A 23,925-nucleotide genomic window follows, 5' to 3' on the forward strand; every position below is an offset into this window, starting at 1 on the left:
TTCAGCTGTAATCGAGACACGAGCTTATATACATAGCATGATTTTTGAGTCGTTATTTGATTCATCTTTTGAATTGGGAGATACTTTTAACAGTATCTCCCTGACAATCCATGTAACATTGGATAAGATATATTTGCAGTTTTTGAATAAATTCTGTATAATTTTAGTTACATGTGTAAATGTGAAACTTACTTTAATATGTCTAGTGCATATGTTCCATTAGAGCTATTAATCTTGGGTTTTAACTCTCAACATGCTCCCCATTCACAGAAGTCTTCATAACAGTATGTATAATTTATTACTTTAATAAATTTACAGTTGAAATTTTATTTTTGTTTAAATTTTTAAATAGCCCATTCTACTTATTCACTGACTGCTGTTTTTTTTTAATTTTATTTTAAGCTTTAATCAAGTTGTTAAATTTAAATAACTTCTAATAATTGAGCTTTGATTCCTGAAATCTTTGATAAATTTCAATACAGGTTTCAAGAAGCCTTACCATATCTTGTGAAGGCCTGTGTTTTAAATGCTGCACTTACAGCTAAATCTCCAGGAGATAAACGAGGCTTAAACTCTCTTCTACTAGCACACTATCGGCGGCAGTGCCTATTGGTACAGTTGGATTTTCTTTCTAAAATTCTATTTAATTTAGCAGATTTAGTTATCTTTATATGTTTAATGTATTATAATATTGAATATATGTATTTTTTTTTTTTTTTTAATGCCAGTGAAAACTTTCACCCATGAAAGTTTAAAAACTTATTATTATGAAGGCAAGGAGTAAGTAAGTTGGGAACTCACTCTGGAAATAAGCTGTGCCACAAAGAACTCTTTGATGAACTTTAGAGATTTACGCAAATTATGTATGTAGTTTCCCGATAGCTATCTGTACAGATGTGGTTCTAAGATGAGGTGTACAAGTGAAATGGTCAGATTAGTGAACTTATTGTAATGTATTAATGTGCATTAATACAGAATATGTATTAGCAAACTTATTCTATTAGAATAGATTCACTACCACATTCTTCCATAAACGTGGAGTATAGTGGTGTGATTATAGATTGTTTGGTAACTGTATTAGAGAGTATATATGAGCTTTAGTGAAAGGTCATGGCAGAAACTAAGGAAAGCCCAGAGCATTTGTTTCTATTTAGTTGAGAAAAAGAGAAAAAACTGATTTAATTTAAACATCAGTAAAAACAAAAATGGTGGCTTCTGGCAATTGTGATGAATTTATGATTGAGGGAAATAAAATACAGGTGGTTGAAAGTTATGTATTGAGGTCCAGAATAAGAATAAAGGTCAGATTGTCGACTGTCTTTTTAATCTCATTATGAAGATGAAATTAAAAAGGATAGCTGTTGGTAAAAAAGCCATGTAAACTCGTCAAAAATTATTAAAGATAGAGAGGTTAATAGGGCCTTGAAAGTTAAATATGTATGTATGTGAAAGCTGACTCATTAGAATAGGCTAGAGTAGAAAGGGAATTGATTCGTTTGAATTATAGACATGGAACAGCCTATTGTACCATCATTTTATGTTTTATATTTTGGTTTAAGCCAATAAGAATACAATTTGGTCAGCTAAATCCCAAATATAGGTATATACCTAACAGAGTGCACCACAGAAAGGTGGGGATTGGATATTAGGTCAGAAGCCATGGTCGGTTCTCTTTATTCCTTTAACGACTATGTGGAGGTCTGCTCTCTCAGTTATGATGCTTTGACCCTTAAGCACCTCCCCTGGAATAGACATGGAAATAGACAACAGAATCAACATAGCTGGTATGGTGGGAAGTCAACTGAATAAATTTATATGGAATAAGAGAGAAATTAGTCAAAATACTAAATTAGCTGTATACAAGACAGTGTTCAAAACCAATGAGAGTCCTGAGAAAGATTAGGGCATCATCAATGGCAATATCATATTAACATCATCAATGGCAATATCATATTAAAAATGAGGATATTAGGAAAGAACTTGACATTGTCAGCATCCAGGAATGCATTAGCAGAGCTAATCTCAGGTGGCATGGTCACTTAAAGAATGGGCGAAGAAAGATTAGCAAAACAAGTATTCTCTGCCAAGTTGGCTACAAAACGAATCAGAGGAAGACCAAGATATAGGTGGATTGATACGGTACAAAGTGCCTTAGACGATAGAAATATAAGATCTGATAATGTTGGAGTCTTGACAGGTAACAGACTGATTTGGAAGAAAATTGTAGATAGGAAGTTAGTAATGATGTAAATTTTTCCTGTAGTACTATCATATCCTGTACACCCCTTGAGGGTACATGGCTGGAATTTGATGATGAACAGCCTATTGAGAATCAGGTGGACCACAAGAAAGACTAATAAGAACATTTTAGATTTGCTAAACATATGTTAATGTACTTTGAACATATTATATGAGCACATGAATCATTGGAAAAAAGAAGTCATGTTGGGTTGGGTTGAGGACATGAGAAAGGAAGACAGCTGAAAGAATAGACTGAGTGAGATGGAGCCTATGTTCATGAGATCACCAGAAGTCGCGGGAAAAAACTAGTCCCCGACTAGTTTTCACCCCTGACTGATTTCCCCGTTTGATAATATAAATAAAAAAATAAAAACATTTAATGACAGAAAAGCATCAAAATTATACATGCAGAATTCCTAAACAGAAATGTCATATATGACTACACCCAGTCTAAATGAGTCATTTGAATCTTACTAATCAGCATACCTATAATTACTATCATGACCTTAGTTTCCTTATGTTGGAATGGTCATAATAAAACTGCATCTTTGGATGTATACTGCTTGGAAAGAAGTCATTGGACACCATAGTGTGAAGAACAAACAGCCATGGCACCCACCTTAATAAGATGCTGGATCTCCTTTCATTGCGATGATTGCAGCAATCCTACAGAGCATACTTTCCACAAGCATCCAATAGCGATCAATAGGAATTTTGGACCATTCTGCCTGTAGGCATAGAGTTCCAGTTCATCCCACAAATGTTCAAATAGGGTTGCAATCAGGGCTCTCTGGAGGCCAGTCAAGTGTAGTGATGTTCGTTTCCACAAACCACGTAGTTACAGCAGCAGCCTTATGACATTGTGCATTGTCTTGCTGAAAGAGACAATAGTCAGTTCTGTAGAAATGCCACAAAGTAGGAAGCATTCTGTTGTCCAGTATGTTCAGATACATCTCAGAGTTTCTGAGATGTATCTGAACTCATCTGTTCAATGTTCATGGCACCATATACAGAAGTCCAAGACCAAACCAGGAAAAACAAGACCATCCCATCACACCACCATCTCCAAATTTTAGTTAAGGTTACAAACGCTGGTAAGAGTTGTTCACTGGGCATCCACCACACATACACTCGTCCATCTGCTCGGTAGATGGTGTGGCATGACTCATCACTCCATATCACAGCTTTCCAAGTTTCCATGTCCTACTGTACACACTCTTTGCACTGCTGAAGAAGACACTATAAATTAAAGATTCTGAGAAATTGCATTCTTGGTTTCATCCTTTATCCACGTGTAAACAAACAAAGTTTACATACGAAGTAACTTCACAGGCTGGGCTACTTTTATATAGAGGCCAATGACTTCACATCAATAGCCTTAGTATCTCGTAATGCAATGCACATATCCTTATGGACATATCCATATATAATGTTATCTATCCAGACCAGTTTTGACCTTTATTGCAGTCTCATCAGTGGAAGCCAGACCCAGAAGAATGATACCTGTTGGTTTGGGTAATGTGGGGCTTGCATATTGCAGTTCTACCATGAAAATCCATATTTTGAACCTTAGTTCTGAATGTTTTTGGAAGAACATGAACACAATGTTCATGTTCCAGTCGATGCCCAGAACTCTGCATTCAATGTGTCAGGTGATATATGGCAGTTTTTACATATTATCCTTTTGTTTTGTGAGTGTGTTAGGTCGTCCATAGTGGGTAACACTCACAGTTTACTCCTGCACTTTCATCTTACTATGGTATCACTAACTGATGACCTGGGATGGCCAGATTTGTCAATAATTTGGCCATCCCAGGTCAAACCATTTCACCTGAACACAGTTGCACTGACTTGGTAGCATCATATTCTTCCAATTTATTCTGGTTACAAACACATGACTCATTACATGCCACAATGTTCCTTGCCCATGTGGGTGTCCATACTTCTTTCCAAGTAGTATAGATTGTGTGTACACTCATGACATATTGCACTTTCTGATTATTATTGGAAATAGTTGGTTTTTTTGGTTGGTTAGATATGTCTTTGCTGCTCTTATCTTTTCTACTAATATACTTGGTTAAAACCTTTACTTACTAAGGTGACTTACACATAGTTAATCTTGCCTGACTGTCATACTTGTCAGCTTGGATGGCAGAATATGAAAAATTTCGTGTATAGTGAAACCTGTGGAGTATCCATAACTGTAGAATAACACGTATGCCACAGTAAAATAAATAGATTTATTATGTATATATTTTGTCTTACGTATTGTAAGACATCAGTACAAACAGCAAACACCATTAAGTAATTGAATAAGAAAACAGTAGAGCTCATGCTTAAATTGGAATCCATTTAGGTATACAGCTATATATATATATATATATATATAAGAAATAATAAATTTAGTTTAACCCTTTATCCAAGTGTAAGCAAACAAAGTTTGCTCCTGAAAATATCTTCAGGACCGAGGTAAGGTGGTGCAACACCAGGCAACTCTGAGCAAAGGTGGACCAAGCTCTTATCACTCCTCAGTATCTCCCATAATGCAAAACACATCTCCTTGCGGACATGTATACTGCTATGCATTAAGGGAAGGGCCATTACCCAGACCGGTTTTGACCTTTATTGAGGTCTTGTCAGTGGGAGGCAGACCCAAACGTGGAGATACTAAGGCAGAAGCAATAGGAGAGGTCATATTTACCTATGCAAGTTGCCAACAGGTGTACCACCTTATTATTGAATTACTCTGGATTTAGAGAAAGATGTTGGAAGTTTATTTTGCACTTGGTTAGACTATAATAAATTTAGTTTAATCCTTTATCCAAGTGTAAGCAAACAAAGTGCCCTTAATGCACAGCAGTGTACATGTCTGCGAGGAGATGTGCTTTGCATTATGAGAGATACTGAGACAAAGAGAGCTTGGTCAACCTTTTCTTGGAGTTGCCTGGTGTTGCACCACCTTTCCTCAGTCCTGAAGATATTTTCAGGTGCAAACTTTGTTTGCTTACACTTGGGTAAAGGATTAAACTAAATTTATTATAGTCTAACCAAGTGCAAAATAAACTTCCAACATCTTCTCTAAATCCAGTGTAATTCTATGATAAGGTGATACTTATTATAGTTGCCTGGTGTTGCACCACCTTTCCTCAGTCCTGAAGATATTTTCAGGCGCAAACTTTGTTTGCTTACACTTGGGTAAAGGATTAAACTAAATTTATTATAGTCTAACCAAGTGCAAAATAAACTTCCAACATCTTCTCTAAATCCAGTGTAATTCTATAATAAGGTGGTACACCTGTTGGCAACTTGTATAGGTAAATATGACCTCTCCTATTGCTTCTGCACTAGGAGAGGTCATATTTAACACCCTTGCTAACTACTGTTACTCTTACTGTTTCCATGGATGTCTCCTAGTTCTGCTACCACCAACCTGTTCTGAAAAATTTCCTCTGAATGAATCTTTTATAAATCCCTAAGTAATTTGTATGTCTCAATCATATTACCCCTTTTTCTGTCACCTATCACCCAGTTTCCGTAACCCACAGACCTTTAAACTATTCTCGGCTTTATTTCGTAGACCTGCTACCATCTTGGTCACTTGCCTCTGTATCCTCTCCACCTCATCACCAAGAAACTCTGGTGCCAAGATCTGCACACAATATCAAGGCTTGATAAAGAGGATCAATAATCTGCTTGTCTCTGTTGGTCAAAGTATTCTTCAGTAACCAAATGATCTCATGAGCTGCTTTAGCCACTTTTGCTATGTGCCCCCCCTAAACTTCAACTCCCTATCCACCAACACTCCCAAATCTCTGGCTTTACCAATTTTGGTGGAGTACAGTTCCACCAATGTGGTATACTGCTGCTAATCTTTTCACCCCAAAATGCATAACCTTACACTTTGCCACATTAAGCTGACATCCATTCTCCTTAGCCCAGTCTGCCAATCTATCCAGATCATCCTGCAAAATTTTGACACCATCTGTATTAGCTATTGTTGTACCCAACTTTGTCTCATCAGCAAATAACCGAACAGTTCCTCTCAGATCCTTTCCTATATCATTAATGTACAAATTAAACAGTAGCAGTCCTCTAGCATGCCACTAGTCCAGGGATCGGCAACCTTTTTGGAGTGAAGAGCCATTTTTAAAATTATATCTGTTAAAAAAAAAATTAGGGAGCCGCACGTTTTTATTTTATTTTATTTTATTATTATTTTTTTTTACAGTAACACGTTATCATACTTGTAAAACACAGGGGTGACATGTCACATGAAATTATATGATCTTTTAAAATATTAAATAATAAAACAAGGATTTCCTTCTCCTTACAAAAGCATATGTATAAAATCCATTAACATACCTATTTCTTTCATTTTGTTTAATTTAAAATATCTTCTTAGTGCGACTTTTGCTGTTGAACTTCTTCGCTGCATATTGAGAAATATGCGACGAATACATCGTAATTTTCATTTTCAGACATGACGAAAGACTCGCGTTGTTTAGTTAGTTTCTCAACTTTCTTTTAATAAAATTCATATTAGAAAATATTTGCTCACACAAATATGTCAATCCGAAAATTGATAGAAGTCCAAATGCATATGTTTTTAACTGAATGTAAGTGTCTGGTAAACAATTCCACGTATCAAATACAATCTGATCTTGCTTTTTAAGATCTTCTATTTCACACTATTTGTGTTGTATTGCAAGGGTAGATTTTTGTCTTTCCAACTCCGGTCAGCTTTAAGATTTCTAAATTTTGAATTCCACAAATCCTTGGTTTTCAGGTTCTCTAACTCATGTTTTGTTTTTAACTGAATTTTGTTTTAACTGTATGTTTTTAACTGAATGTAAGTGTCTGGCAAACAATTCCACGTGTCAAATACAATCTGATCTTGCTTTTTAAGATCTTCTATTTCACACCATTTGTGTTGTATTGCAAGGGTAGATTTTTGTCTTTCCAACTCCGGTCAGCTTTAAGATTTCTAAATTTTGAATTCCACAAATCCTTGGTTTTCAGGTTCTCTAACTCATGTTTTGTTTTTAACTGAATTTTGTTTTAACTGAATGTAAGTGTCTGGTAAACAATTCCACGTGTCAAATATAATCTGATCTTGCTTTTTAAGATCTTCTATTTCACACCATTTGTGTTGTATTGCAAGGGTAGATTTTTGTCTTTCCAACTCCGGTCAGCTTTAAGATTTCTAAATTTTGAATTCCACAAATCCTTGGTTTTCAGGATTTCTAACTCAAGTTGAAATGCGGCCTCATCAATTCCAGCAAAAGGTGAAAAATTTCATTCGGCAGGATTAATTTTAAGTGGTTCACAATAAAAATTACATAGTTGCCTTGTTCTTTCTAAACTCCTCAAATTTCTCATTAAATTCAGATCACATATTTACCACAATTTCTTTGAAAAAGGTTAAATTTATGGAATTATCAGCTTGTTCTTGTTGATATTTCTTCAACGTAGGAAAATGTAATAATGTGCCTTTCTCTAAGTTTGTCGCAAACAAATGTAATTTTTGTTCAAACGAAATCACTTCTTATAACATAAATTGAAAGCCAAACGGCTATTTTTCTAGCATCCTTAATAATAATTAAGGGGATACAAATCCCTTGTTGTTCAACTGCCAGTAAGCAAAACTCTAAGATCGAGAACTACGAATCTATGAGTTTCATATATACCGAAAAAATATTGGCGAATCCAAGTGTAAATGACCACTTGGTAGTACAACACCAAGGCAACTCGAAGCAAAGGTGGAGCAAGCTCCCTCACTATCCTTGATATTTTCTCATAATGTAAAAACACAACCCCTAGGGGATGTAATACTGTAATTACATTATGAGGAGAGGTCACTACCCAGACCGGTTTCAACCTTTTTTTGAGGTCTCATCAGTGAGTAGACCTGGAAGATAACGAGGTTTAAGTGAAAAGAACTTATATACCTTTACTATACGAATGCCATAAAGGTGTGTGTGTATATTATAACATAAATTGAAAGCCAAACGGCTATTTTTCTAGTATCCTTAATAATAATTAAGGAGCTACAAATCCCTTGTTGTTCAACTGCCAGTAAGCAAAACTCTAAGATCGAGAACTACAAATCTATGAGTTTCATATATACCGAAAAACTATCGTCGAATCCAAGTGTAAATGACCACTTGGTAGTACAACACCAAGGCAACTCATTATGAGATATCATTATTACATTATGAGAAAATATCAAGGATAGTGAGGGAGCTTGATTTGGATATGCAGTGAAAGGAAAACACGTCATGCAAAATTTGTTTTTTAAATCAAGAAACAAAACCTTTTTTTGTACCTTTCATGCTCAGCACCCCATCGGTTGAAATAGATATTATTTTGTTAATATTAATACCCTTACTTTTCAAGCAAGTGGTAACAGCAGATTCAATGTCTTCTCCACGAGTTTGTCCTGTAAGTGGCAGTATATCGAATAATTCTTCCTGAGGTCTTTGAGAATTTATGTATCTACAAATAAGTACAATTTGTGCAATGTCATCCACATCACATGATTCGTCACAGGCAATGGAGAATCCTGGTGTTGAATTTAGATCTGTAACCTGCTGATTTGTTACATCTTCTGCCATTCGTATAGTTCTGTCCCTTACAATCTTAGCAGATAATGGCATGTCTTTTATTTTTGTAATTATTTCCGCTTTGTTTTTAAAATCGCAGAAAAGATATTCGGACATTTTAATAAAACATTCTTTCACATATTCGCTGTCCATAAAAGGTTTTCCTCGTTTAACAACTTCTTGAACAGCCACAAATCTGGCAATAGTTGTATTTCTTGATTCTTTTATCCATTTGGAGAATGAACATTTAGTTAGATTTACTTTGCGTTGCAACTCTTCTACTGCCTTTTTTCTTTCATCTCCCTGTAGATATGCTATGTCAAATGTATCGTGTTTATTTAAAAAATGTCTTTGATTTTTTATTATTTGAAAGCTTTTCATGGCATATTAAACACATTGGAAATCCTGCTGTATTTGCTACAAATGCATAGGTTTCGGTCCATTCACTTTTAAACTCCTGATTTTCTTGTTCTATCTTTCTCTTCTTTGCTGACATTTTAAATACTATAAAAATATTTTTATTTTGTTAATATTTAATTGAATGTTACAATATTCACGTTACCTAACACAATCACCAGTAAATAAAAGCACGGCAACGTTCACTACAAAACCTTTACTTATTTTAACAAAGTGAACAGATTTACATACCACACCTGCACTATATGCGAAGACAATGGGCACGTTCAGACAGGCAAGCGCTACCATAGCACTATATGTGCTAGCCTAGCGTGACATCATTAATATGTCCAAGCCAACTGCTTGATCGTAGCGGCACCGTAGCGATTGCCATTCGCTACAAATTAATTTAATTTGTAGTGATTAATATTCACTACAAAGTAGCGCTCTGCCTGGCTGATCGCACCCAATGTAAACTGGCGTTTTTTGAGTATCGACATATAGTTAGTGGTCATTTGACCTACAAAATATTTCTTTTTACCTCTATGTTTAGATAGATCGTTTAATAACGAAAAGAGTCGCAATTATTCATTCAAAGAGCCGCACTGGAGCTGCAGGTTGTTGACCCCTGCACTAGTCACAGGTCTTCTTTTGGACTCTATTTCTGAATAAACTATTCTCTCCATCAACCATCCTCCTATCCATCTCACCAACCCTGTGTCCATCCCCATGTGCTGCAGTTTACTTATTAGAATTTCACGTGGTATCCTGTCAAAGGCCTTTGCGAAGTCAGCAGTATCACTGTAAACCCATTACCTTTATCCAACTCAGCTGTCACTGTATTATAAAATGATAAGCAAGTTACTGAATCATACCTACCTTTCACAAAACGATGCTGTCTCCATACAGTTTCCATTTTTTCCATCTACCCATTCATCTATTTTGCTCTTGATCAACTTCTCCAATACTTTGACAACAACTCCTGATATGCTGATCAATCAGTAATTTGCTAAATCAGTCTTGGAGCCTCCTTTATGCAATGGAACTATTTTCCCCCTCTTTCCACCCCTTTGGGACTAACCAAGTGCTGAGACTTTGATTAAACAATATGGTCATGGGCACTGATAATTCCCTTGCCACTTCACATAAAACTTGAGCTGGTATACCATCCAATCCCACAGCTGTATTCACATTAAGGTTCTGTAATATGCTATGCACCTCCATTTCATTTACCTCGGTTCCCGTATAAGCCTTTGGCTCCCTCGTTCCTGCAATATCACTACCTGGATGATATCCTCTTGCAAAGTGTTCTCTCTATCATCAGCATATCGAAAGGACTTTTTGTGATTATCTTTAGCCTGCATTGCTAACTTTCTTTCATACCACACGTTACCCTTCTGACCAGCAGGAACATGTACTGTTCATGTGCCTGCTGGTCACTTTTCTCCTTAAATTCTCTCCACAGTTGTTTCTTTTTTTGTATCTCAATCTTAATGATGATATTCATCCATTTAAACTCCCATTTGATTTACTCTCCTGGCTGTAGGTATGCAGTCTGCCATTATTACTTCCCCCAAACACTCCTTGACCACTTTCCATGAACTATCAATATCCAGCCCTTGCAGTTTTATATGCCATGGCACTGATCCAAGCAATCTCCTGAGCTTTTCTTATTTACCAGCCCTGTAATTCCACATATACCACATCTTAACTGAAAAATCCACACATTTAGCTACCCTCCCAGGTCAAGACCATATGATATGGTCTTGATCATATGGTCGACGTGGTCATATTCACTATAGACAAATTCTCAGATACATTTACTAGATCATAATTCTTAAGTACAAGACACGTGCCTGCATGCACGTGTCTTGTACTTAAGTTCTTGAAAATGGCAACGTGACGTTGTCGAAATATAGAAATATATTAAAATTTATTTTAATGTATATCCTAGTAAGTTGTAATTTCCTTAAATAATATAGTGAAAATTTACTAGATCAAGCACTCTCAAATCCCTAATATATTCCATCACATGCTGTATCAGGTAATTATCCCTTAGTAACTGCATAAATTTAATTTCTTTCCTCCCACCTGTCCTCTCCTCTCTTTCAGTAAGTGAATTTGACTTTAAGTGCTCTTTAAAAGCCCTTAACATTATGACAGAAGTAAGTAAAAAACATAAAGATTCATCTTTTCAAGAAAAGCAGAGAATTTTGGAGTGCTATGATAAGTTGCTCAAAATGAGTCAACGAAGTGTGGCTGTACATTTAAAATTTTCACAAGCACTCTTGTGTAGGATCTTAAAAAATAGATCAAACATTGAAACTTCACCTCTTACTAATAAGAACATGGATTGGAAGAGAGCCCGATCTAGTAAGGTTACTCAAGTTGAATCAACATTAAAAATTTGGTTTAGTAATGTTCGTGAAAAGAATGCTTCGATTAATGGACCTTTCATGTGTCAAAAAGCAGAAGAAAACTTACAAAAAAAATAGCCAAAGAAAATTTTACCGCAGCTGATAGATGGTTTAACAGGTGGAAAAAGCGAGAGAATATTGTGTAGAAACGTATTCATGGTGAAGAAAAAAGTGCTGATTTTTTTTATCAGCTGATGCGTGGATTAAGACCGAGTGGCCAAAATTATTGCTGAATATTCTTCTGAGGATATTTAGAAGCAGATGAAACAGGACTCTATTTTCATGCAATGCCTGAGCCTACTTATTTGTTTAAAAATGAAAGTACTAAAGGATTTAAATCTTCAAAAGAGCACGTGACAGTTCTTTGTTGTGCTAATATGAAAGGTGAGAAACGAGAGCTCCTAATGATTGGAAAAAAGTAAAAATCATTGGTGTTTTAAAGATTTCAAAAGTTTGCCTGTTGACTACTGTTCTAGTGCAAATGCTTGGATGACAAATGACATTTTTAACAATTAGTTAAGTGGGATCTTAAATTAAAACAAAAAATTGTCTTGTTAGTAGACAACTGCACTGCACACACAAACAATTTATTGATAAAGAACATCAAAGTAATTTTCTTGCCTTTGAACACTACATCGTTAATTCAACCATGTAACCAAGGCATCATATGAGCTTTTAAAGCTTATTATCGCAGGGAAGTTCGTGCAAGAATTACAGCTGAACGTGATTATATAAAAGGCTAATCTGATGCAAGTGCAATTGCAAAAAAGATTTCCCTTCTTGATACATTGCATTTGATAGCAATGTCATGGAAGCAAGTCTCAGAGAAGACTATTGAAAACTGCTTCCAAAAAGGTGGATTTTTTTAAGATGGTAATAAACAAACTCTGAAACTCCTTCTTCCGGAGAATTTGAATATCTTACAAATGAAATTTTTGATAAAACCCCAGACGGTCAAGAAGAATGTCAAGAGGAATTTGAAAGTTGGTTGGATATTGATAACAACCAATTTTCTGATGAGAACTTTAAACTAGTAGATGAAAGTGAACCTAATATAAGTATAAAAGAACATATTTTAGATGCTCCTCCAACCAATGCCCAGATGCAAGAAGCTCTACAAATACTTCGTCACAGTGTGCAACACAGAGAGACAAACTTTGAAAGGCATTATGAGTATGAACAATTTATTCATTAACTACTATATTCAAAAACATGACAGACACCACTAGATAAGTTTTTAAAATAAATTTTATGTTGTTGTTTATAACAATAAATTGAAATAAATGATGCAATTTTTATATCCTTTGCTTATTGTTATCGAAAAGTGACTGTCCCAAAGTGATCACAATAAGCAGCATCTACTGTATTAATATTAATTTCTAGCTCATCGCAATGTTTTTTAATTGGTGAACTGATTGTCGTATGTACCTTGTATCCCTGTTTTTTGGTTTAATTCTTTCTACACTTCGATGATGTACTGTTATTTTCAGTACAAAATATCTGTACTTTCATTAAAGTTATTTACTATGGTTATTGTGTAATTTATTTATAGTTATGCCACAGGTACCTTTAAAGATTAAACTAAATAAAGGTTGTCAGAATCAGATTTTCACTTTACAACAAATAGTTGAGAAACCATGGAAGTATGACAAGGATCTGTACTTAAGTTTTGCATATCTGAAAAAGGCATGTAACAATGTTCCAATGGAAAGCTATTCAAAACACTACAGTTATATGGGATAAATGGAACATTATACAGGACAGTACATAATCTGTATTTAAGTTGTAAGTCGGCAGTTGGAACTGAAGGGAATACAGGAAGATGGTTTGATGTAAAATCAGATGTAAGACAATGGTGCACATTATCTCCACTCTTATTCATCATCTATATGGATCACATTATTAAAGAAAGTGGCATTAAACCTGATATTAGAATTGGAAATATCAAACTTAGCTCTTTGCTTTATGCAGATGATGTTGTACTCCTTAACATATCCAGTGCAAGTCTACAGGATTATCTAACTAAATTGAATAACACTATAATATAATAATATGGTATGAAAATCAGCAATTAAAAGACTAAAACTGTGAAAATAGGCAGGAACATAGAAAACTTCAGCTGCATTCTGAATGGAGAACCTGTAGAACAAGTAAAATATTTCACTATTTAGCCACACTTTTTAATGAAGATGGCAAGTTAAATCTGTAAATAGACAACAGAATAAACAATGCTGGTATGGTGGGGAACCAGTTGAATAAATTTATATGGAATATGAGAGAAATTAGTCAAAACACTAAACTAGCAGTATACAAGACAGTGTTCAAACCAGTTTTAAGTTATGGATCAAAGAATAGAGCCCATAGATATGAGAATTCTTAGGAAAAATGGAGGCTTAAACAGATGACATCAATGGCAGACTCATATTAAAGATGAAGACATCAGGAAGAAACTTGGCATTATCAGCATTCAAGAATGTATGAGCAGAGCTAATCTAACATAATATGGATTTAAACAGAATGGGAGAGAAAAGATTAGCAAAACAGGTATTTGATGACAAAATGGCAGAAAAAGGACCCAGAAGACCAAGGTCTAGGTGGATTGATGTGGCTTAGATGAACGACATGTTAGATATGACAATATTGGAGCTGACAAGTAATAAACTGATTTGGAGGAAAATTGTTGATAGGAGATTAATAATAATGTACAGTTAATCTTGTAGTGCTGTCATAATAGCCTGAACACCTTGAGAGTATAGTATGCAGATTCGAGATCCTTCAACACTTCTGTGCATGTCAGAAAAAGGAGAATCCATTCCGATAATATGGTAATCAATCTGTCTTCTGGGATGAGTTGTTTATTATTACATCGGAAAATTAACTTCTCTTTTATGATCATTGTAGTTTTTAAATGGTAACTTTTTCTTGTATAACAGTTGGAAAATTTTGTCTATAAAGCACATGATTTTGCGTGTTGGCGACCAATTTGTACATCCTTCATTTCTTTCTCCTCTTCAGCATGAATTGACTATTCTTGGCACCAAGCCAAGCAAACAAAGTGTGGGCATACTATACTTATCAGAAAATTGATGATATTCCATTAAAACAACATGGATACAAAGTTAAGTTTAAGATGATTGACTGCCATTTGTATGGTTAATGTGGTAATATTGATGCATCGCCAAGCATATTGCAAAAATACTCTGAAAACATGCAATATAAGTTACCTCCCAACCAGTCTTATGATTTCAGTTATTGCTGAAATCTCAACACAGTCTTGCCATAAATATTGTTACATCTTCTGCAGACCTTGCACAACCTACAGAATTGCATGTGCCTAGTTCCATTAATGGCACTCTTTACAGCCAATATTCATCTGTTTATCAGTAGAGAGCAAGCTTTGTCTAGCTGTACGGATTAACATGCAGTGGGGAAATTATGAGAACCATGTAGCTGTAATAGCACTTCACAAGTTGGAATGCAATTACCTGTTATTTTCAACATGCTAAAAGCACTCAAGATCAGTAGGATGTTTATGTATTGGACTATTAACCATTATAATGATAAAGATGATGTATCTCACTGCCGAAGAACAGGTTGACCATGCTGCATTAGGACACAACAGTTTGCGAGGGCTGTGAAGGCATGCTTCTGCCATAATTCTGTAAGAATGCAGAAAGTAATATTGCAAGATGTGAATGTTTCGCAGAGAACGGTGTCACGTGTACTGACTGGTGACCTGGTGGTTAAAGCCTATTGTCATTCTACTGGACACTTTCTAACACCATAACTTACGAGGGTGGTCTGAAAAGTTCTCGGCCTAACAATGAAAAAAACAAATTTATAATTTCAAAATTATTTTTATTTTTCACCATAATCTCCCTTAAGACTAACACATTTATTCCAGTGATGCTCCAGCACCATTAGCCCGTCCTTGTAGTGGTTCTCAGTAAGATCTGCAATCACCTTGATTCAACGAAAAATGCTGACCAGCAAGGATGAGTTTTAGTTTTGGGAAGAGATAGAAGTCAGAGGGAGCTAAATCTGGGGAGTAGGGTGGATGTTCCAACAATTCATAGTGCACATCCCTTAATTTTCCCATTGCCAAAACACCTTTGTGGGTGTTTTGGCAATGATTTTTTCTTCTGCAAACCAGGTCTTTTCTCACGAATTTTTTCGTCTAGTTAAAAGATCGGAATAATATTCCCCGGTTATTGTTTTGCCCTTTTCAAGATAATTAATAAACAAAATGCCTTTAACATCCCAAAATACCGATGCCATAACCTTTCCTGCTAATGGAACTGACGTTGTCTTTGGCACTAAACAACCAGCTTCTGTCCACTGTTTTGACTGCTGTTTGGATTCTGGTGTGTAATGGTGAATCCAATTCTCATTGTCATCCATAGTAATAAATCGAAGCATAAAATCAGTTTTATTCTTGTTAAAACGCTCCAAGCACTGTTCGGAGATTTTCATGCGAGTGCGTTTTTGATCTGCTGTGAGAAAGCGTGGCACCCACCTTGCGCAAAGCTTTTTCATTTGCAATTCTTCATGCAAAATATATCCTACACGTTCTTTTGAAATGCCTATTAGTCGCAGCAATTTCACACACTTTGACTTGCCAGTCATCCAATACCATATCGTGTACTTGATCAATGATTTCTGGGTTGTTACACTTTTTGGATGTCCTTCACATGGATCATCTTCAAGGCTGGTACCAACACGTTTAAACTCGGCAGCCCGTTTCTTAATTGTTGAAAATGGAGGAGAAGAGTGCTCATAAACCTTTATGAACTTTGAATGAATTTCTTATGCCGTTAAACCTTCTTTTACAAATAATTTTATAATCACACGATACTCAATTTTATCCCTTTCAAGGGACACAGACAACACTTTTGCTTCAGACAGCTCTATAAAAAAAACTACTTGATAGATGACTTACAATTTCACATGGATGCTTATGACAGATGTACCAACTTATAAAAAAAAAAAATATAAAAAAAAATCGTGCCAATACTGTTGCCATCTATTATCGAGGCCAAAAACTTTTCAGCCCATCCTTGTATATGATGGTAATAAATTAAAAGGCACTTCTCTGGCAGTACACAAACAACAGACAGAGATATCTTCTTCACAGTTAAGAAGCTTTTCACCATTGAACAGTTGTATCAGGTATATTCCCGATACAGTATTTATATAATATTGAGAAGTATTGATCGGGTATATGCCCCAGATGGTTGCATCACACCCAGGATGCAGAGGTAATCACCCTGCATCAGTGATGGTTTGGTGGGGTGGATGTATCAGTGGGTATCCAAGTTGCATTTCTGGGAGAAAGGGGTCAGAACACTTCTGCCAAAGTGTATAAAGACATCTTGCTGGAACCAAGGTGTTGTTCAAGGGTAGTGGTACAGCCCCTGAACAATACCTTGTTTTATGGTAAGCAGTGGTCCTTCCAACAGGACCCAACCCCTGCATACAAGGCAAGGACCACACAGCAGTGATTGTGTGGTCCCAATAAATGATTAGAGAAAACAATCTTATCCTCTTCAGAACAGATATATACACACACTCGGGTCTCTTTTTATGTGTATCTTTTTTTTGCAATGCGTAACTTCAAAAGTTATGTACCGTTGTACATAATGAACAGCGTGTTGCAGCACATTCTGGCATAACATGTTTAACATGTAACCAGTGAGTGTCAGTGAAGTTTAATTTTGCATGTAAGTTTGTGTTTGTCTTTTCATTACCGTAAATCTAAATTTTGCTAATTTTTATTTTAAAGATTTAATTTGGCCCAATGGGAAAAAAAAGCACCAAAGAAAGCCAATTTCTTTGAGAATGAAAATTGCAATTTTAGATTGCTTACAAAAGGAGAGGGATCTACGGCAATTGGTAAACATTTTAATTTAGACAAATCTACTATAAGAGCAATTAAAAAGAATGAAGTCGCAATAAGAAAATCGCTCCAAATCGCTTTGTGTCATTTCTGGCACAAAACTAAGTGCCAAATTATTATCGTACTCAAGAGATGCTTTATTAGAAAAAATGGAACAAGCGCTCGTAATTTCGATTGAAGAATTAACTCAAATAAGAATTCCTATAAGTAGTTATTTAATTAAATAAAAAGCTCTTTGGTTTTATGAACAGATGAAGCAATTAGAACATCTACTTCCTCTTCCCAGGCTGATAAAGAATTTTCGGCTAGCAAAGGATGGCTAACCAGCTTTTTAGAAAAGGAATGCATTTCATAACATAAAGATTAGAGGCGAGTTCGCAGCAGCAGATGAAGAAGCAGCCAAAAATTTTCAAGAGAAGTTGGTCATAATTATTGAAGATGGTGGATGTTGTCCCATTCAAATGTTTAACGCTGACGAAACAGGTTTGTTTTGGAAGAAAATGCCTAGTCAAACTTGCATCGTAAAGTCTGAGAAAAAAGCAAGTGGGTTTAAAGCAACAAAGATCGAGTAATGTTGTTACTTTGTAGCAATGCACCAGGGGATCGAATGTTGAAACCCCCTCCTAGTAAATCGATCTCTAAGACCATGTGCTCTAAAAGGCAAAGATCTAAAACAGCTGCTGGTATATTGGATGGCTAATACAAAGGCCTGGACAACAACTGCTGTATTTACTGAATGGTTCAATAATTGCTTTGTACCAGTAGTGGAGACATATATGAAGCAAAAAGCTCTCGATTGTAAAGTTTTATTAATTCTTGACAGTGCGCCATGTCATGCGCGTTTAGAACATCTAAATGTGCAGCTAGTGTTTTTTCCACCCAATCATTATTCAGTCAATATATCAAGGCATAATTGCTACTTTTAAAAAATATTACGTTAAGCACACTTTTCAATTTATATTGGATAAAATAGAAAATGAATCATTAGCAGTAACCGACGTTTGGAAAAAAATTTCTATTTGGACTGCTTAAATCATGTTGCATCTGCTATCACTGAAATAAGACCACAAACTTTAAATGCCTGCTGGAAAGCAGCTTGGCCTAGATGTATTGCAAACATTGCAACTATCCAAACATCTACATTATCAGCTGAAATCATTACTTTGGCACATGAAATTGGTGGAAAAGATTTTGATACATTTAGCCAGAATAATGTAAACGAATTGCTTGTGGATAATGCCATAAGTGACGATGATATTATTGAATATTGATTAACTTTAGATATAGTCGAAGATCTAGAAAAACGATAGTGAAGCAGAAGAAAAACCTGTCTCCCCTCACTTCAAATATAATTTGAGGTCTTGAACTGTGAAATAAATTGGAAAATAATTTTCTTGTTCATGCCACAAATTCTGAACGAGCCTTTAAATTCCAAAGTGAGCTGAAGAACTGTATATGTCTGGATATTGTGAGCTGTATAAAAAAATTAGTAAAATCATCATCTCATAGTGATTTCTGTCTAATAGTGACGAAAATTCTGATTAAAAAATGTTACTTTTCAATAAAATTAAATGAATAAAGCTTTTAAACAAACTTAGTCATTCTTATTTTCCTGAATTTTTATAAACTTTTTTATGTGATTTTAGGTTTATTTTAATTCATTGCTTTGATTTTATGCGGGTTTATTAAATTATGGAACGTATCCCTAATTTTTCAACGTAAGTTAGGATTTTTTTTGTTGGATTTTTAGTTTTCGGTTTTCTGTGGAACGTATCTACTGCATAAAAAGAGACCCGACTGTGTGTGTGTGTGTGTGTGTGTGTGTGTGTGTGTGTGTGTGTGAGAGAGAGAGAGAGAGAGAGAGAGAGAATAAATATTCACTGGTGTATTCAGTGCCTTGTCATCCTCTTCTTCTCTGGCTAGTGAACTTTTCTTGTGAATTCATTCAGCAGCTTGTGAGTCATCAAGAGATAGAGAATAGCTTTCTAGCTTTTCATTGTTGAGCATCTTTTGACTACCAAAAAAAGTATTCACCAACAGAATTTAATTGCTGTCACTGTCTACTGTACTATGAAATATGTTAATGTGTGAACTGAATGTCAGTGCAGTTCTTTTTGCACAAAACTAGTCAAGTTTGCTAAATAGAGAAGTGTGAAAAAAAAATACACACACACACACACACAAATTACTGCAATTAGTGTTCACTGTATTCTTTGAACACTAATAGAATCTACACAAGTAATCTTATAGCACCACACCTTGAATCAAACTTGAGGAATAAAATTATGTGATTATCAGGAAGGCCCTGCCAAAGCAACCTATTTAGGCTATTTACTAAAACTGCAATACTCAAATTGAGAGATATGCAAGTAACGCTTAACATATCAAATGTACTTTTTAACATAAGAGTTTAGAAAAATATTGCCACAAAAAAAAGTCACCTTTTTCTTTTCTGCATATCTCATGAAATAAAAGGGGCAATGATGACATTAGTTAACTCCAATAATTTGCCATTTTCACTAAAAATTGTGACTAAATAGCTGAAATGTTTTACTTGTTCTGTTTGCTTCGTATTCAGAATGCAACTGATGTTTTCAACAATTGCTTAAAAACAGCTGCCTGTTTTCAAGCAATGTGTTGTATATGTGTCCAAAATTACATCGATGCGAAGTGTCCATTAAAGTCAATATAACCTTTGGATATTATAAAAACAATGATATGGATACAAAGCATATAATTTTGATATATTTGATCCATGTGGCTAGATGGGTGGTTTGTCAGTATATTAGGTTTAATGCTGCACTTCATAATATGAGTCATCATCATCATTAGTGTTCTGTCTCTTGACAGGTCCAATGGTATGACTCAGCAGATTCTCTTCCTCCAATTTCCTCTGTCTCTTGCTTCCTCCTTCATTTCCTGATTGATATCTTCTTGTTCCCATTATATCATCAAGCATCATCAGTCGTCTTCTTTCTCTTGGTCGCATTCCTTCAATTTTTCCCTTCTGTCATTCTTTGTTCTCCTCTTAATACATGTCCTATCCAGTTATGCTTTCTTCTTATTATGGTCTTTAGTGAAATCCTTTCTTCAACTCTTCGTAATACTTCTTCATTGGTGATTTTTTCAGTCCACTTTATTTTCTCCATAACCACATTTCAAATGCCTCCAACATTTTAGCTTCTTTCTTCCTAATTGTCCATGTTTCTGACCCATATAAGGTCATACTCCAAATATAGCACTTAATAAGCCTTTTCTTTAGATTTTTATTTATTTTATTAATAAACAAATTTTTCTTGCTATAAAAGGCATATTTTCCTTTGTTAATTCTTTCTTTTATTTCCATGTCACATTTTCTTGTATTATACTACCAAGGTATTTGTATTGTCTCACTTGCTCTACACTTTCTCCATTCATCATCACCTTGATACTTCCTGGTTTCCTGGAGACTCTCATCACTTGTTTTCTTTGTGTTAATTTTCATATCATATGCTTGCATATACTTGCAAATTTTTGCATTAGGTGCTGTAGTTCATCTTCAGTATTAGCTAATATTGCTTGATCATCTGCAAATCTAATATTTTGTATTGTTCTTCCTCCAATAGTGATTCCTCTTTTCTCTTCATCAAATGCTTCTTTTATTATTTCTTCTGCAAATATATTGAAGAGCATCGGTGACAGGCAGCATCCCTGTCTTACACCTCTGCCATATATATTAACCTTCGGTCTCTCCAATCTAAACCTATTTTGCTTAATATTTCCATCAGATTTTCCCATTTCATCATGTCAAATGCTTTTTCAAGGTCAATGAAACATATAAACTTCTTTTTGTTTATTATTTTAACGGTATAATAGAACACAAACTAAGTAAATAATTAATTTATTAATTTGATGCTGATAATTCGCTGGTATTATAACCAGCATCTTCAGAGCACAAAAACACTGTTTGTCACAATACGCGAGACTAAAACAACATGGTGTACTTAAACAAAATTGTAGCAGCAACACAAAGACTAGAGTCCTGATTTTGGCGCCCTCTATCTGGAAGGGAAAAAAAAAAAAAAAGCTATCATATATTACTAGAGTCCTAGAAAAGTGCTAGTTTTTTCTTAATATGACTGTCTCCCAGATCTTCGGCAAGTTAATACAGCCATATTTGTTGAGATTTGGAGTGTGTTTTAGGGCTTCTGTCGCCTCTAAGAACAATCTCTCTGGTTTATACGGGTTTCTGTGTAGTACTTTTGTGTTTTTCCAGTTGATCCTGTGTGCAGGGGTATCCAGAGCATGGTCTGCTAGGCCCGACTTCCCATAATGATAATTCCGGACGTATCGTTTATGTTCGCTGATGCAGATATTCACAGTTCTTCCTGTTTGACCATAGTAGGCTTGATTGCATGAGCAGGGTACTTGGTAGACTCCTGGATGTGATAAAGGAGGAATGCTGTCCTTGGGTGAGCGGATAAGGGTGGCTAATTTGCTACATGGTCTGAATGTAGTGCGTAGTTTATGTTTATTGAGAATTCTTGAGATCTTTTCGGATGTGCCTTTAATGTAAGGGATGGTGACTGTTTTGTTGTAGTTCTCTGTGGTGGATGGTGGGAGGGGTTTCTTAGGAGTGTTTAGTATTTTGTTTATTTTATGTGGATTGTAGCCGTTGGCCAAGAAGGTGTGGCATAAGTGAGTCAGTTCAGCAGTAAGAGCCTTGTCATTGGAACAGATTATCAGTATCAAGTTAATAAATTAATTATTTACTTAGTTTCTGTGTTCTATTATACCGTTAAAATAATAAACAACATGTTCGACGAACACATAAGTCTGTCCACACATATAAACTTCTTTATTTACTTCTATATTCCTTTCACATATGGTCCTCATTACTCCAATTGCATGTCTGGTTCCTCTGTCTTTTCTAAATCCAAATTGATCATTCCCCAGAAAATACTCCACTCTATTATACAATCTTTGATTTAATATTCTTAGCAGTACTTTGGAGGCATGCGAGAGTATGCTTATAGTTCTGTAGTCACTGCACTTAGCAGGATTGCTTTTCTTTTCAATTGGTATAAGAATACTCTCTGTGAAATCTTTAGACCATACTCCTGTTTTGTAAATGAGGTTGCAGAGTTTCCATGTTTCTGTTATACCTTTGTTCTCCAGTTGTTTTAGAATTTCACTAGGTATTCCATCCACTCCTTCCATCTTTCCACTTTTTAATTCCTTAATTGCTGTTTCTACTTCTCTCTTTAGTATTTCGGGACCTCTTTCTTCTGTTGAGATTTCATTTTGCTCTTCCAATTCAATTTTTGTTGGTCTCATTTTTTTGCGTAAAGTTCTTCGATGTATTCCTTCCATCTTTCACCCTGTATTTCAATATCATAAATCAGTTTTCCTTGCTTATCTTCTAATGGCAGATTTCTCATGCTTTTTTTAATATTTGTAATTTCTTTTGCTTTTTCAAACATTTTATCATATCGCCCCCTTTTTTTTCATTTCTTCAATTTCTTTACATTCTGTTTTTAACCATTCCTCTCCTGCTTTATCAGTTTCTCTCTTCGGTGTTGATATTTTTCCATCTTCTTCTTGCTTCCATTTTTCTTATCATTTCATTTGTAATCCATGACTTTTTAATTCTTTTCCCTTCCACAAAACCTATCTCTTCAGCAGCTGTTTCATATATCAAGTTTTTCAGTTGATTCCATTTTGCATTAACATCCATAGTTTCTTCAGATATAGTCTCTTTGTTCCTTATTTTATTTTCCAGTTCTTCTCTGAATTTCCTACCTGCATCTCCTTTGAGTTTTTCTAGGTTCCACCTTTTCTTGCTTTTACCTTTGTTTATTTTCTTATGTTGATATTCCTTTTACACTGCTTCTGTACCTGTTTTGTATTAACATATAATCAATCTGGTATCTTGCAATATCACCTGGCATTTTCCATAGATGATGATATGAGTCATATAGATGGAAATAGTGTGCACCCTTGTGTTATTGCTGATTTGCAATGTACACTATGTATTACTTATATATCCTAATTACACCATGTAATTGTATTGTTTTGAACAGCTTTTTTCATAGCATCTTGTTATATTCCCATGATTTCTTAACCATTTGTCCTAAAAAAAAGTAGTCTACTTAATTCAATTGCTCTTGAATGTATGCTTTTCTGGTTAGCCGTATAATTGCAGTTTGAAGTCCTTCATCACTTGAGAAAGAGTTTTTATTACTAGTGATATTAAAGTGATTTCCCATGATAATCATTCAATCTCCTGTATCCAAATATTTTTGAATCTTATGTCTAGAAACAAATTTTATGATCTTTTTTGGCTTCCAGTTTGCTTTACTTTCTTAATGTAAGTTGTGCTTCTGGAAATCAT

The 23,925-nt window shown here is 35.1% G+C and overlaps 1 protein-coding gene across 1 annotated transcript in view; it reads left to right on the forward strand.

Moving 5' to 3' along the window:
• The window catches only part of LOC150093978 (ubiquitin carboxyl-terminal hydrolase 25-like), a 551,531-nt gene that overhangs the window by 518,745 nt on the left and 8,861 nt on the right, over positions 1 to 23,925 (forward strand). The window contains exon 21 of the mRNA XM_090413163.1: positions 483 to 612. Within this exon, the coding sequence (XP_090269289.1) occupies positions 483 to 612 (130 nt within the window). The remainder of the gene's footprint in view (positions 1 to 482; positions 613 to 23,925) is intronic.

Source organism: Typopeltis vanoorti, chromosome 23 (assembly GCF_054136105.1).
Source record: "Typopeltis vanoorti isolate ZY-2024b chromosome 23, IOZ_Tvanoo_1.0, whole genome shotgun sequence".
NCBI classification, from domain to species: Eukaryota; Metazoa; Arthropoda; class Arachnida; order Uropygi; family Thelyphonidae; genus Typopeltis; species Typopeltis vanoorti.